General features: G+C 34.6%; 1 protein-coding gene across 3 annotated transcripts in view; it reads left to right on the forward strand.

Moving 5' to 3' along the window:
* Positions 1-15,999, forward strand: part of EXOC1 (exocyst complex component 1) — a 62,360-nt gene extending 46,361 nt beyond the window's left edge. For all 3 annotated transcript variants that reach the window (XM_027836434.1, XM_027836432.1, XM_027836433.1), the window contains 4 exons: positions 2,491-2,674; positions 10,831-11,030; positions 11,365-11,559; positions 15,259-15,999. In XM_027836434.1, coding sequence (XP_027692235.1) covers positions 2,491-2,674; positions 10,831-11,030; positions 11,365-11,559; positions 15,259-15,411 — 732 coding nt within the window. In that variant the 3' untranslated portion in view covers positions 15,412-15,999. The remainder of the gene's footprint in view (positions 1-2,490; positions 2,675-10,830; positions 11,031-11,364; positions 11,560-15,258) is intronic.
* The last annotated feature ends 279 nt before the right edge of the window (positions 16,000-16,278 follow it).

The raw sequence follows: 16,278 nt of genomic DNA on the forward strand, positions 1-16,278 counted from the left end.
GCCTGAGATGAGTGATCTTAAACTCAGTTTGAAAACATTGAGTCCCTGCTAGGTGTAAATTACTGTACTCAGAATACCTAGATGAAATAGAAGCACTCCTTGCTCCAGGGAGTTTGTGGTGCTGCTACTTTGTAACTGTAAATTCATATTTAACTTAGAGACTCAGAAAACTGAAATGGCTAGGAAGAAATACAATTCCAGGATAGAGGTTTAAACCAACTTAACAAAAAAAAAAGGTGAAAAAGGGGCAGGGGCAAAATTAGGTCTAATGCAAGAAATCTAATAGAACTGGACCCAAGTTTTGAGGCCTAGGGCACAAGATTCATGAGGCTACTGTTGTAGAATCTGGGGGTAGACAAGGAATAGAATTATCAGAGAGAACAGTTAGGAATCAAATTCAGGAATTGCACTTAGAGCCTAGCCAAAAAATTCCTAATATCCCTAAGGATCAAGGTTAGTGACTATAGCTTAGCTAATTTGGTAAGGTGGAACAAAAATGAAAAGCTAGACCTGTGGATTAAGTTATGCCAAACCGGATTCTGTATCCTATAGTGTGAGGAATCTATAAATACATTAATATTTTTACTTCCTACTTCACAGATTGTGTAGAAAGCATTTTGTAAATCATAAAAGTGTGATAAAAAATATCAGCTAGTGGGGCAGCTAGGTGGTGCAGTGGATAGAGCACTGGCCCTGAAGTCAGGAGGACCTGAGTTCAAATCTGGCTTCAGACCAAACACTTGACACTACTGTGTGACCCTGGGCAAGTCACTTAACCCCAGTTGCCTAAAAAATATCAGCTAGTAAGATTACACACACACAGAGTGTTAAGTAAATTTTACTCTTGAAATGAGTAAAAATTGTGATTTGAATGACTTGGCATGGAGGAAGGGTGTGAAACAGGTATGTAGAGTTGGGGTTTTGTTCCCAATGTTAAAATTGAAAGAAGAGATATCCTTTAATCCCTAAGTCAAGAACAGATATATGAGAACTATTTGTTTGTGGAGGTGCTAAGAGATTTTGTGACAAATACATTCATTATCACAGATGGGTTTGTTTTTTATTAAACACTATTCTTTTCATTAACCAGAGGAAAAATAACCAAGATTTAGACTTGTATTGGTTATATAGAATTCTATTAATGTTAGAATATTTTCAGACTCTAACCTACAGTCTTTATATCTAAAATCTCCAAAGAGAATCTACCTAATTGGTTTCAAGAAATTTTGATTTCAGATAATATGTCAAATCTTGATTATGTGTACATATAAGAAGGGAATATTATACCAGAGATAATATGAACACTGAACAATTCTTACAGTGCCTTTTTCACTAGTACTCCACTACCCAGGTCCCCAGATACATTTTTTTTTTTAGTGATCTCTAATTCAAATAGTATGTGCATAGTTTTTGTATAGTATGTGATATATAAAAACTACTTATGTGCATAAAATTTTTACTTTAAAAATTGAAAACTGTATTCCAGCAATGTTTTTCAAAGTGATTACTATGTATGCATTTACAAAGTAGACACACAAATACTATCATATAAATATGGTTTTTTGTTATTTTGAACAAACTCATCTGTAAAATTAAAAATGCAGTAATTTGTGGAATTATAAAGTGTGACGACTAAACAGGAATATTAAAGGCCATCTTAAAGGCCCAGTTTTCTTTTCCTTATTTTACAAATGAGGAAACTGGGGCTGAGAAAGGTTATGATTTTCCTGTGGTCACACAGCCAGCAAATGATTCCCATTCAGAAATGTGTGTTACCAGCTCACCATGCTGCTAAAAGAACTATACCTAAAGTCTTTGCCAACCAACTCTAAAAATCTGTGATGCCTGTCTGTACTGCTGGGAATGTTTCTGTTTTATCTATATAAAATAAGTGTTACATTCCCTTGGCATCTTGTCACCAGAATGTCTGAGTGCTTTGATTTGAATACTAGTTTAGGAATAAGTAATGGATACAAAACAGGTAAAATTATTCCTCAAATGTGTTATGAAGATTCTCTCTTCCTCTCCTCTCACTAGAAACTGGTAGGCCAGAAATGGGCTAGAATCATGTAACGTCAAGGCCACCTGGGAAAGCTTTCCTTCTCGGAAATCACTTTAGACCTGTTAATTCAAAGTACTTGAAGAAAAGCTAAGAACATGTCATTTATCAGCCCCAAGCACAAGAGATTAAGTATCTTTTATCCACAACTTTGCACCAGATAATTATTTACAAATAATAGAAATGTTTCATTGATAGTCTGTTTATACTTTTTTTTTTACTAAGATGAAGTTTGTTAATTCACTTTTAAAAGAAGGTTATTTTAGAGGACATTATGAATGAACTCTTTCATTATTTTTATTGTGATTATTCACATCCACTTAAGAATCAAAGATGTTTTACCATCTCTGCTTATACTCAGAATAGTTGATTGTCAGTCGTGTTTGATATTATTAGTGTATTCCTTTGCCTTACTTTCTGCCTGTCTTTAGAGTAACCAAATAAGACAGATGGAAGAAGTAAAGATCTCAAAGAAGAGCAAAGTGGGGATTCTTCCATTTGTTGCTGAATTTGAAGAATTTGCAGGACTTGCTGAATCAATCTTCAAAAATGCAGAGCGTCGTGGAGATCTAGATAAAGCTTACATAAAACTCATAAGAGGAGTCTTTGTAAATGGTAAGTTTTAGTAGGAATTTTTTCAGTCTTTTTTGCCATCTTTTTGTCTACTTTTGTCATAATTTGAAGATAACTTTTGGTTTATGTTTTGAATCCTGGTTTTTTCAGTGATACTGAAATGAAAATGTTCCCAAATTCTAAAAGCAGTAACAGTGTATGTATATGTATACATATGTATATTCTATGCAGTTATCTAGAAGCATTTTTAATAACTATATTCATTTGTTCAGGATTCAACAAATATTTATTGAGTAACCACTTTTAGTACTGTAGGCAGAATGGGTTAGTCACAGTGGTGGGGAACCTACGGCCTCGAGGCCACATGTGGCCTTCTAGGTCCTTGGGTATGGCCTTTTGACTGAGTCCAAGTTTTACAGAACAAATCTTTTTATTAAGAGGATTTATTTGTGAAGTTTGGATTCAGTCAGCAGGCCATATGAGGACCTAGAGAGTAACGTGTGGCCTCCACATGTGTTAGTGTAATCTGCAGACACAGAAGAGGGTCTTGCTCTACTGGAGATTTCCCTGGGCTGTTCTTGCTACCTGAAGGCTTCTGCAAACAACTGAACTGTGGTTGATTAAGGGAGCTCAGGTAATGGAAAGGGGACTTACTTGTCGGAGTTTTCCATCAAAGTTTTCAAACAGGAGGCCTATGGAAACTAGCCACACTCTGAAGTGGGACTGAACCAGATTAAAATGTAACTGGGAAATATTTAACAAAATAAATAAAAATACAATAGAACACAGATAATGTTAATATGTGGTTTTAAGTATGTGGCCTACATCAATCCTTATGTACAGTTTAGTGGAGTTTGATACAACCATCTTAGGTCAATCCCTAATATCTTCTCACTTCTACTCTGTAGCTGGAGGCTTAAGTTAAATTTTCATACAGTGGGTTACTAGTTTTTAGTTGAGAGTTTTGTATTTCTTTTTTTATTGCCTTAGAAAATTTAAAGGGTAAGAAAATAGAACACTTTGCCTACCAGGAATTTTAAGGAACAGAGGAAAACAGATTCTAGTATAGAACAATAAAAACAAAGAAATTTGAGTTCTTGTATCATCAGACTGACTGAACTGCTACTTCCAATGCTTGTTCCTGTATTTTATTTCTTATCTGCCTTTCCACAAGACCATAGTCATTTGGCAGTATTTCCCTTTTATGTGAAGCATTTTCTTTGAAGAAAAGGCCCTATTAACTTGATAAAGATAAGATCTATGTGATGATGGCGCATTTAGGTAACATTTTATCAAGAGTATTTGAAGAGATAAATGATAAGGACTACGTAAGAGAATCTGAAGGTGAAGTTTTTGTGTGAATGTTTATAAACTACTGATTCCTTCCCACCAAGCAATCCTGATTTTTTTTTTTTAACGAACACGAAGAACAGTATAATAGTAAATTTCATAGCACAGTTTACTAGGATGGAGCAAATGAACTGATGTCCACCATATACCAAAATTTAGAGAGCACTAACAGCACTTTTTTCCTTCAACAGGTAGAAACAATTGAGCTTAGCCCCAAGTTAGGGAGAATAATCAGTCAGAATAGGAAATTATCAGTATTTCTTGCCCTACCCCATTCAGCCTCTTTAAAATAGCCAGCCCAAGCCTTGCTCTCAGCCCACCATAGCACCTTCCTCATGTGATAATAGTATCCCACGGGGTAGTGTCCCAGAATCTCTACCCTGAAAGGAACTTGTGTCATGAGATGGTCTTCCTACACAAGTGAATTTGTCCTAAAAAATTATTTTGAAGAAACCATTAATCACATTCTCTGGTTCTTGCCTCCAGGTAACAAAATTTACTAGTTATACCTCTTTTTTTCCCCAAGTTATTATTCTGTCTTGAATAGAAAATGTTTATTCCTTTCCCTGCCTCTGAGTTCAGCATCTTAAAAAAAAGAACAAATTTTTAAATTTAGGCACTTAGCAAATTCCCTGAAGTACAAATGTAATTTGAAATACTATGCCTATAAAATGCATTAACTATAGAAAACAACACTACTTTAAGAGAAAGATGCTGTCAGAGCTGCTATTTTTTCTAGGTTAATTGGTATCATAAAGGAGTGAGTATTGATTTAAATAGAGATTGTACATGGAAAGAATTAAGGCAGTTTCAGGAAAGGAAAAGAGCAAAGCTGAAAGTAGTGAGGCCACTGAAAAATATGTCACTAACATTGACCAGGCCTCACCTTTATTCCCCAGTGCTTTGAGTATATAGTAACTTATAGAATTTTAAAAAATTAAGATGTAAAGTCAAGGGCTGAGGCAGTTTTGGTACTGGTATATATTAAGATTTCTTTAGAATGAAGGCCTGGAGGGAAAGAGAGTGGTGATTTCTATAAGAATGACTGAGGGAAGAAGTTGTTATTCACTTAACATTTGAGACAGTGCCTTTTTCAAGTTAGGCTAAGAGATGAGTAACTTAAAATCTAGGTGCTGGGAAAGAACCTATGTCACTTTTATTCTTTCTCCAAAATGTATGTACAAGTAGTGGTGGTAATTTTTGTTTGCCTCTCAAATAATAGGATTTTAATACAAAAAACTTACTATGAATAATTTTTCAATCAGTATTCAAAATTAAGGTTTTTGCAGACCCTAGGGAATGACTTTAGAAGAATTTTAGGTAATTCATCAAAATAGTAGACATGAGATAGAGAGTTTTGCTTAACATTATTAGTGTTCTAGAGTTTATAGATTCTGTAAGGTATAACCAACAGCAGCTGTAATGAGGAAGCAATCCCATATTTGTTGTAGTGAAGATGACATTTTCTTCATTTCTCCCTAAAATAAGTTAATGAGACCTCTAAGCCTTAAAAAGAAAAATTTTACTACAATAATTGTTCGTTGGTTAGTTACAAAACATACCATAAAAAGGAGCAGTGTTGTGGGGGGATTTTGAGAAAATAAGGGGAAGTTAAGAGTTAAAATAGGTTACTCTAATATATATCAATCTTTTCATTGCCAAATCCAAGGACCTTAGTCCTCATTTTCTCATACCCTCTTCTTAAAAACTCTGTCCTCTCTGAGTTTTCATTACATTGTTCCCTTTGGTTCTCTTCTTACCTGTCTTATCACCTTCTCAGGCTCCTTTGCTGGATCATCATCCATATAATGTTCTCTAACTGTGAGTCTGTCCCAAGGCTCTGTCCTGGGCCCCCTTCTTTCTATATTCTCTTCCATGCTAAACTGACTTCATAACCCCCTGTAGTTTTAATTATTTTATCTATGCAGATGATTCCCAGATCTATATATCTACTTCTATTCTGTCTCCTGAGCTTCAGCCCAGGGCAGGCTAGTAAATGTCTAACAACCGCATTTCCAGGGAGAAAAAAAGGTGTATACAGCACGCTTTTAAGTTAATCTACATCATTAACATTTTCTCTATCACTTTCTTGAGTATAAACACTCAAGGAAACAACAAACCAAGCCTGATTTTTAGTATTTGCCAATTTCAGAGACATACATGCTCACACTTAAAATTTTATAGTTGGGTATCATAAGCCATTATGAATCACGTCTAGCACACTCTGGCTCCAGCCCCACATGACCAATTCCTAGTGGGCATTTCAATGTCTTAGACTTAGTATAGCTAAAACAGAATATATTTTCTTTCCTCCAAAACTTTCCCTTCTTCCAAGCTTCCTTATTTGTGTTTAGGGTACCATCATCCTTAGTCACCCAAGTTGCCAATCTTTAAAGTCATTCTTGACTCTTTCCTTCCTTCACTCCACGAATCCAATCAGTGACCAGATCTTGTCAATATTGTCTGTCCTCAAATCCATCCCCTTCTATTCACTCACACAGCCATCACAGTAATTTGAGCCCTCATTACCTCTTACCTGTACTGTCACAACAGGCTCTTTTCAGCTCACCCTCTACACAGTTGCTAAATTGATCTTCCTAATTACAGGTCTGACTGTGTCATTTCCCTGCTCAGGAAACTCCAATGACTTCTACTTATCTCTAGAATAAAACACATATTTCTGTTTAATATTTAAAGTCCTTCACAATTCCAAGCTATCTTTCCAAATTGCTGTCCCCATATGCAACATTCCATTTTCCACTTCTGTGCCTTTGTACAAGATTATCACCAGTGTGTGGAATATACTTCTCTTTTCCTAATCCCTATAGAATTTCTAGCTTCCTTCAAGGCGTAAATAAGATGCTACCTCCTACATGAGACCTCACAATCAATTAGCAGGCATTTATTAAAGAAACTGTTAGGTGCTGGCACCTTGCTAAGTGCTAGCTATACAAAAAGTGAAAACAATGCCTGCCTTCAGTGATCTTATAGTCTAGCTCTGCAGGGGTGGGAACAACATGCACATCTATGTCTACAAAGTCAGTACAGGGTAATGAGGGTGTGGGGGAAGGAGGCACTAGGAGGCATCAGAAAATGCCTTATGTCAAAAGGGTTTGAGCTAAGCCTTGTAGAAAACTAGAGACTGAAGTACAGAAGGAGTTTATCCCATGACATAGGGGACAGTCAGTGCAAGCAATGGAATTTTGTGTATGAAGAGTAAGAAGGCAGCCATTTTGGTTTGACTGTGCTGTGCACAGAGGGAAATAACATGTAACTAAGCCTGGAAAGGTAAATTGAAGCCAGCATTTGAAGAGATTTCTGCCAAATGAGGCATTTGCCAAACAGAGGAGTTTATATTTGATCTTGAAGTTACTAAGGAGCCATTATTGTTTGTTGAATAAAAGAATGACATCTTCACCCTTGAGCATTAGGAAAATCCAGTTGACAGCTGTATGAAGGATGGATTGGAGACAATACCATTTAGGGGGTGAGGCAGTGAGGGTCTAAATTATGGTGGTGGCTGTGTGAGGGGAGTGCATAGGACTGATGAGAGAAATATTTTGGAAGAAGAAATGATAAGATTTGGCAACTGATAACGGAATGAGTTGAGAGAAAGTGAAGGGTCAAAGATGACAGCTAAGAGTACAAGCCTACATGACTGGAAAGATGGTGGTACCCTCATCAGAAATAGGGAAATTCAGATGAAGAATGGGTTTGAGAGGAAGGATAATGAGCTTGTTTTTTTTTTTTGGTTTGTTTTTTTTTTAGCAAATTGAGTTTGTGATGCCTGTAGGACATCCAGTTCAAAACTTTCCATTAGGTATTTGAAATGTTTCAGTGGCCCTCAAGGGAGACCAGCACATAGTCGGTACTTAATGATGTGTTTAATTTAATCAATGAGTATATGGTTTGACCACTGTTCATTCAATTAGCATTTTTTTAAGCAACTACTATATGCCAAGCACTGGATACAAAGACAAAACAAAAAATCTTCAGGAAGTACATCGCACAGTTGGGTTAAAATTTAGAGAGACAGATACATATGGTGTAATTTGAGGAGGGAGAGAGAATACCAAGAGCTAGAAGGATTTCAATAGGAGATCATAACTGAGTTGAACCTTGAAGAAGCTAAGTCTTTTCCAAGATAGAAATGAAGAAAATAGATTCCAGAAGCAGCCTAAGTAAGGGCCCATGGGTACAATATCAAATGCTGAGCTGAGAAACCCAAGGTTGCTGGTTCTATGGAGAGGGTGTAAATGGTATTAATGTGAAACAAATCATTGGGTACTGATTTAAAAGTAGAAAAGTATATCAAAAAGACTAGATAAAGAAAAATCAGGAATAATAGAGATCTATAACCCAGTGTTTGATAAACCTGAAAATAAGAACTCCCTATTTTATGAGAATTTCTAGGAAAACTGGAAAGCCCTCTTCTACCAATTAGACTATCATCTTATAACACATACCACAATAAACTCAAAAAATATAATATTAAGTTATGTAACTTGAATAGCAAGGAATGGTATTTAATAAATCCTGTGTGTGTGTATTAGACAAGAATGAGATCAGGAATCTTTCAGAGTTATGGCTTAGGAATTGAATTTTCAACCAAACCAGAGTAAGACGCAATTACAGAAGATAAGGTAAATGATTTTGGTTACATGGAATTGGAAAGCTTTTGTGTGATCACAAAAGTTAATACCTCTAGGATAAAAAGGGAAGTAACTGACTGGAGAAAAAAACTTTATAGCAAATATCTCTCATAAGGGTCTGGTATCCAGACAGATTTAAATATAGAAGACCATTTCAGTTAGGAGGACAGGAAAGGTGGGGGGGAAGAAAAATGCTTGTTAATTTTTTAAAAACATAAAATAAAAGTTACTTTTTTACTTTTAGGTTTTTAGTTTTTTTTATTCTGCAGTTAAATATTAAAAGGAGGAGGGGGAAATTTCCATATGCAGCAGAACAGGAAAAAAAAAATTAAAACTGCAAATCTCCATTACATACAGCTTGCTTTTTTTTAAAGGTTATATAATTCACCATGTTACTTTTAAAATTGTCTTGCTAATCTGCTTATTTCTGAACTTCTTTTCATTCTCATCCTTTTGAAAAAAAATTTTTAAAGTTTTTTTTTAATCTGCCCTTCCCATTCCCCTCTCCCTCTCCCCCAAAATCTGAACCAATTTTAAAAAGAAGAAAGGTCCCAATTTTTACATGCATAATCCAGCAAAACAAATTCCCACTCTGGACAGAGCCAAAAATGTATGTCTCTTTCTGCATTTTAAGTTCATCACTTCTCATGCAAGAGGTGAATGGTATTTTTCATCTTTTATTTTTTTGGACTCCTAGTTTATCATTATATTGATTAGAGTTCTAAAGTCTTTCAAAGTTGTGTTTTTCTATAGTGTTATCATTACATAAACTGTTCTAGTTCTGCTCACCCTACTCTACATTAGTTCATAGAGGTCTTCCAATTTCCTCTAAAACAATCTATTTTGTTATCATTTATGTAGTAATAGTATTCAATTATACTTACAATACCACAGTTTGTTTAGCTTTTTTTCAAAATGAAGACACTCCCTTAGTTTCTAATTTTAGGAGATATATATATACACACATATATATATACACACACACACATATATATATACACACATACATACACATATATACACACACACACATGTATATATATATATATACACATACTTTAATTTCTCAAAGTTATTTTTTAAAAGAAATATCTGGTGTGTGTGTTTTTATATATATATACACATATATACACATTCACACAGAACCAAACACATACACAAAAATATACATATATATATATAGATACACACACACACACAGAACCAAAAGCCATTCTCCTATAGCAAACATTTCTTGAATTTAAGAATTAAACTTTTAGAAACCATATAAAAGAATGCTCCAAATCACTAAGAGAAATAGAAATAAAAACTGAATTTTCTCCTCACTCCCCCAGAATTGGCAAAAATGATAAAAAATGGGAATAATCAAAGTTGTAGAAAGGCAGGTATCCTCAAGCACTGTTGGTGGAGCTGTGAATTGATCTAACCATTATAGAAAACATTTTGGACCTTTGAAAAGTGACTAAAATATCACTTGACCCAAAAGATACAAGAAGGCATTCTCCTTGCTTCTTTGCTGAAATGGGGGCTGTGGGTGTGGAACATACATGTTGTCTCAGACTTTTTGGATATTTGATTTAGTTCTACTGAACTAATTGGTTTTTTTTTTCCTGCTTTTTCTTTGTTATAAAAGATTACTTTCTGTGAAGGGAAGAGACAGGAGCTCAACACAATAGGAAATATAGATGATACAAAATATGTTAATACAATTTTTAAAATTTGAAATAAATCTCCAGATAAAATATATGGAAATGATAGAAGAGCATCTTGAAAAAGTAGGTGAGGGCAGATTGTGATTGTTAAATCTCTTCCTAAGCATGAGTCAGCTTAAAAATAGCCCCTTTTCACATTATGCATGCTTATACCAGGAAAAAAATGCTTAAATCTCACTGTACTTAGTCTTTAGCTTCAACCTGATCTTCTTTACATCTTTTACTGAAGGTGGTAAGTTGCCCAAATGACCAATTTGAGTTTCATCCTCCTCTTTTACAAGTGCCAATAGGCAGCAGAAAAAGAAAAAGGCACCATTTCTAAGTAATCAAAAGTTGGCATTGCTGATAGACTCTGTGGATAGAATTCAAAAGAGTTCCACTTTTGGGTGGGTTTTTTTTTTTTGGATGTCTTTTTACCATCCAAAAGCTCTTTGTGAATTCTGATCCTTTGATTTTTTTTTAACTCTTCTTATTCTTATTTTAGTGGAAAAAGTAGCAAATGAAAGCCAGAAGACTCCCAGGGATGTGGTGATGATGGAGAACTTCCACCATATTTTTGCAACTCTTTCTCGTTTGAAAATCTCATGTCTAGAAGCTGAAAAAAAAGAAGCCAAGCAGAAGTACACAGATCATCTTCAGTCTTATGTTATCTATTCTTTAGGACAACCTCTTGAAAAATTAAATGTAAGTACTTTTTTAGTGTTTTTTAGGTCCAGAATATAAATATTATGTATGTGTAATGCATAAACAAGTTTTTAAATCTTATGCATGTTTTGAGGTATAAAAATATCCTTCTATCTTCATCCACAGCCCAGTTTAATTAATTATTGAGTTTTTAAATCAACTAGCAGCAGTGCTTAGAAAGTCACAATATTTTTTTCATCTTGAAAAGCTTTTGCAGCAGGAAATATTACAAATCATTAAGATTTTTGTCAGTTGTTGAAATTTTATACATGGTACAAGAAAACCAGATCATGTCAGTCCTGATCGTTAATTTTCTGATTGAATTTCATTATAGCATTTCTTTGAGGGTGTTGAAGCTCGAGTAGCACAAGGTATAAGAGAAGAAGAAGTAAGTTACCAACTTGCATTTAATAAACAAGAACTTCGTAAAGTTATCAAAGAGTATCCTGGAAAAGAAGTGAAGAAAGGACTAGATAATCTCTACAAGAAAGTTGATAAGCACCTTTGTGAAGAAGAGAATTTGCTTCAGGTATGGATTTTTGTTCCTTTGACTAAATAATTCCAAACTCTTACAAAAGTCTTTTTTCCTCTCAAAACCTCCTCGTACTCAGACAACTTACAGAAGGAAAAGATCAGGAATGATCTTAATGCTTAATTAATTAATTAACTAACACTTAATGCTCCCGGATTTGCAGACCAAGTTAGTGGAGGGGTGAATTAATGTCAGACATTTCTGAATCAGTGTTTGTGCAGTAATCTTAAGAAAATAATATGCCTAAAGGATTCACATTACTGTCTGTTGAGGCACAAGCACTATTATATTTGAATTATTTAACTTCTATACCATGAGTATGGTATATAACACTTTTTATTTGAAATGTTTAAAGATTTTGTTTCTAAATTTTTAATCATTTGTTTAAGTGATGATGTAGTGGGAGTATATTGCTTTTACACCTTGACAATAATAATTGCTCTATAATATATTTGATATAAAACTGTTACGGAGTTACTTTGTTGATTTTGTTTTAGAAATATAATATAAATATATAAAAAAAGAAGATACCAAAGGCATGAAAAGTATCGTAACTTCTTGTTACTGAAACACGGCAACCGAGAGAGCATCAGTAACTGCCAATCTATATATCTATTTTACTATCTATTTAAAATGTTTGTGCAGCTAATCTACATATATGTCAAGGACGTCCTCAGTGAGGGTATTAGAAGGGAACAGGCAGACAAACCATATTCCACAGAATAACTCATCTTTACCTTTCACAAAATTGACTGGAAGATGTAGAGGATTTGCATCACCTTTTGTTAACTGTCAAAAAAGTGTTTGAATTGGTAAAGTAAAATATCACCCTAAAGACTTCTGCAGAATGGATGAGAATGCCCATTTGTTCAGATTATGATAGGTAGTTGGAGAGACAATCTAAAGAGTGGTATGTGTGTATGAGAGAGAGAGAGAGATGTGTATGTATATATAGACACACATCTGTGTCTGTACCCATACATGTCTGTATGCATATACTCACAATTTAGTACTAAAAAGCAACTGAAAAAGCATCAATAACTACTGACTGAATGGTGCATCAATGTGGGCATTCTGTATTGTGTGTGTATATACATAAGAGAGACAAAAAATAATGGTCAACAAGAAAACACAGTCTAAACTCCTTTCAGTCAACTTTGTGGTAGTTAAAAACTTGTTCTATGAAATATTGCTTGCCTGTCTATTCTCTGATAGCCTCATGAGGATGTCCTTGATGCCTAGGCAGATTAGTTTCATAAAAACTTTATATATGGATAGAGCTCCAGCCTTGGAGTCAGGAGGACCTGAGTTCAAATCCGACCTCAGACACTTGACACTTACTAGCTGTGTGACCCTGGGCAAGTCACTTAACCCTGATTGCCTTACCAACAAGCAAAAACACAAAAAAAACCCCAACTTTATATAGATAGAAAGGAGCAAATGTGGGAATTCTGGACAGCAGTCTGGCAGAAATTAGATTTAGACCAGCACCCTCACTGTACACCAAGATAAACTCCAAATGGATTCATGACCTAGATATGTAGCCAGATTAGAGAATCAAAGAAGAAATTTCCTTTCAGATCTATAGATTAAAACTTCATAACAAAACAAGTGATAGAGAAGATCATACAAGATAAAGTAAACGTTTTTGATTAAATAAAATCTAAAAATTTTTTGCACAAACAAGTATAATGTAGAAAAGATTGTAAGACAGGTAACTAGAAAAAATCTTTGCAACAAATTTCTCTGATAAAGGATATAAGGAACTGATTCAGTATATATAATTGAGAAACATTTCCCAATAGACAAATGGTCAAAGTATATGAATAGTTTTCAAAAGAAGAAATCTAAGCTGACAATAATTATATGAAAAAATGCTATAAATGACTAATGATTAGAGAAATGCAAATTTAAAGCAATTTTTAGGTTTCACCTACCTCATACCTATTAGACTGGCAAAGATGACAAAAGAGGGAAAACAGGTGCGCTGGTTGGGGTATGTTGGTGGAGCTGTGGGTAGGCTCAGTAGATAAAAATACTATGGATAATCTTTCTTGAAAAAAGGTATCTCTCAAGTTAGAATTATTTCAGTGATATACAACAAGAGTGCTAACTTTGTTCATCAGTCCACTTAATATCAGCATTAAAGTATAAAACAGGGAAACATGCTCATTTAGTATGTTCACTCAGGTTATAAAAATTTGGATTTTCTGTACATAGTGCAAATAGAAGGTTCCCCCATCAATGATGAAGTTTTCAAAATTCTCCTGTTCACAAATGCATCATAAAACACAAATTGATGCAATTAATACAAAGCCATCTGAGTGAAATGTTCAGTAATCTAAAAAGATCTGCCTGATCATACACACTGGGAAAACAAAGTAGATAAAATAGGCATATTGATTAGGCTATAATATTCAACTGAATGAGCATCCCATTGAGCTCAGTATATGTTAGGTACTGCAGGTATACCATGATCTGGGACCTCAGTTTAGTAGAAGAAAGATTTCTGGCCATATTGCATTTGGGAAATTATGTGTTTTCATGGACCCCAGATTACTCACTGTTACACTCCCCTTTCACCCCCCCCCCCCAAAAAAAAACCCCAAACCTTTTTAACATCAATATTCTCCCAGTGGTGCTATACAACTGTAAATCATGAAATGCCATGATTTAAGAAGATCAGGTTTGGATGTTTTCTCATTTGGTTTTATTTAACTATTTTTCTTTGCTTAAAAAAAGGGGGGGGGGGGGATTTAATGGAAGAGAATATATCAAGAAATGATTGTGATGTAAAAAAGCAAAAGACATCAATAAAACATTGTTTAAAATTTATAAGAATAAAAACATTAGCAGTAAAAGTTATCTGAGAATAACCTAAACCCAAATACACAAGTTATTCACTTTAACATACAACAGTGCTATTTTGAATGAATGGGAGCAGCCTGAAAAGACATTCTAAGTATACTAGCTTACACTGAGTCTCTCAATAGACTTATGGACAAATTGGATCTGCTGTTCAGCTGAGACCCTTTTTTGATGGGAAGGTTCCCAGGAAATCTGGGAACCTTCCCTGAATGCCTACACATATGGCATTTGATATTGTTACACATCAGTCGGAAGTGGAAAATGATCTCCAAGGGCACTGTGGCAACAGGAATTGTAGTGTGTTGATGTTATTTGTAAAACAGTATTGGTTGTAGTAACTGTATGTGAGATAGGCTTATAAAACCACCTTATCTAGTAAAATCTTGAGTCTTGTGGCCAGACATTTGGCAGCACTTTGAAAGAGGCCTTATTTTAAAAAATTTTTAGAGTTAAATTTTTCTAATAATTAGAGCTACATAGTTAGTATAAAATGAATTGTATATCCCCAGGACCTAGCACTTACTAGATGCTTAATAAATTACTGCTGATAGATAAAAGTAATAGCTAACATTTATATAGCGCTTACTGTCTGGCTTTGTGTCAGACACTGTGTTAAGCACTTTATAATTATTATCTCATTTGATCCTCACAACAACCCTGAGAGGTAGGTTTTATTATTATCCTCGTTTTACAGATGAGGAAACTACAGTAAAGACAAATTAATAGAATTAGAATGAATTTTGCCCATATGTAATTATACTTGGCCATGCAATATTTTCACTTCATTATTGTCACAATATGATGTTTTCTTTCCATCTTTTATAATAGGTGGTGTGGCACTCCATGCAAGATGAATTTATACGCCAATATAAACACTTTGAGGGTTTGATAGCACGATGCTATCCTGGATCTGGTGTTACAATGGAATTCACTATTCAGGACATCCTGGACTATTGTTCTAGCATTGCACAGTCACATTAGACTCAACTGAAAAAAACCTGACAGTGTGTTTTAAAAATGCCAGGCAGTATCCAGATATATCAAACTACATGCTTCAAAAACCTGAATTTGTAACTTTATGTATTATTAAATATTGCTAAATGTTAGGCAACTGTATAGTAACCAACTACAGATATTAAATGCAACATTACAGACCCTAAGTAGCAGCATCATTGTTCACTTACTAGGCTATGTACTAATTTAACATAAAATTTTCCGTTCATTTAAATTGCACTTTTTTTCTATCATTGTGCAGGAGATTTACATTTGTGGATCCCTTTCTTGCTAGCGAGTATTGTAATCTGGAGTATGTGAAGTGCATTGGAAATACAGTGGACACTCCAACTTTAACTCATTCTCTTTCTTGAGAGAATCATGTAACCTTTAAAATACTGTACAGAACTGTTTTATTTTGCAGTTGTGTGTTTGTGTGTGTGTGTGTGTGTGTGTTGGGAGGAGAGATAAGGTCATTCGTTTGAATATTTGTAAGCTTATGTTTTGAGGATTATGCAACTGTGTGATATTAACTGTGTCACTGACAGTGAAGTAAAGAGATTTTTTTTAAGTTAACTTTGTACTTATTTTGATGGTATTTATTTCATTTGTAGTTCAATTAGAAATTATTAAGCACCTGCAAAAAAACCAAACAAACCAACAAACCAACCCTGCCGTCAAGAACCTTATGTTCTACTGAAGAGCTCAGGAAAGGTTTCATGCAGGAGGTGGCACCTGAGGATTTCATGAGACCAAGCTGAGAAGGGGGTGCATTTCACACATGGGAGCCACAGACTATGCAGCAGACTTCATTAGGGTATCAATCCAGGGGATTTTATTTTATTTTATTTTATT

Source organism: Vombatus ursinus, unplaced genomic scaffold, assembly GCF_900497805.2.
Source record: "Vombatus ursinus unplaced genomic scaffold, bare-nosed wombat genome assembly UNPS02014818.1, whole genome shotgun sequence".
In the NCBI taxonomy this organism is placed as follows: domain Eukaryota; kingdom Metazoa; phylum Chordata; class Mammalia; order Diprotodontia; family Vombatidae; genus Vombatus; species Vombatus ursinus.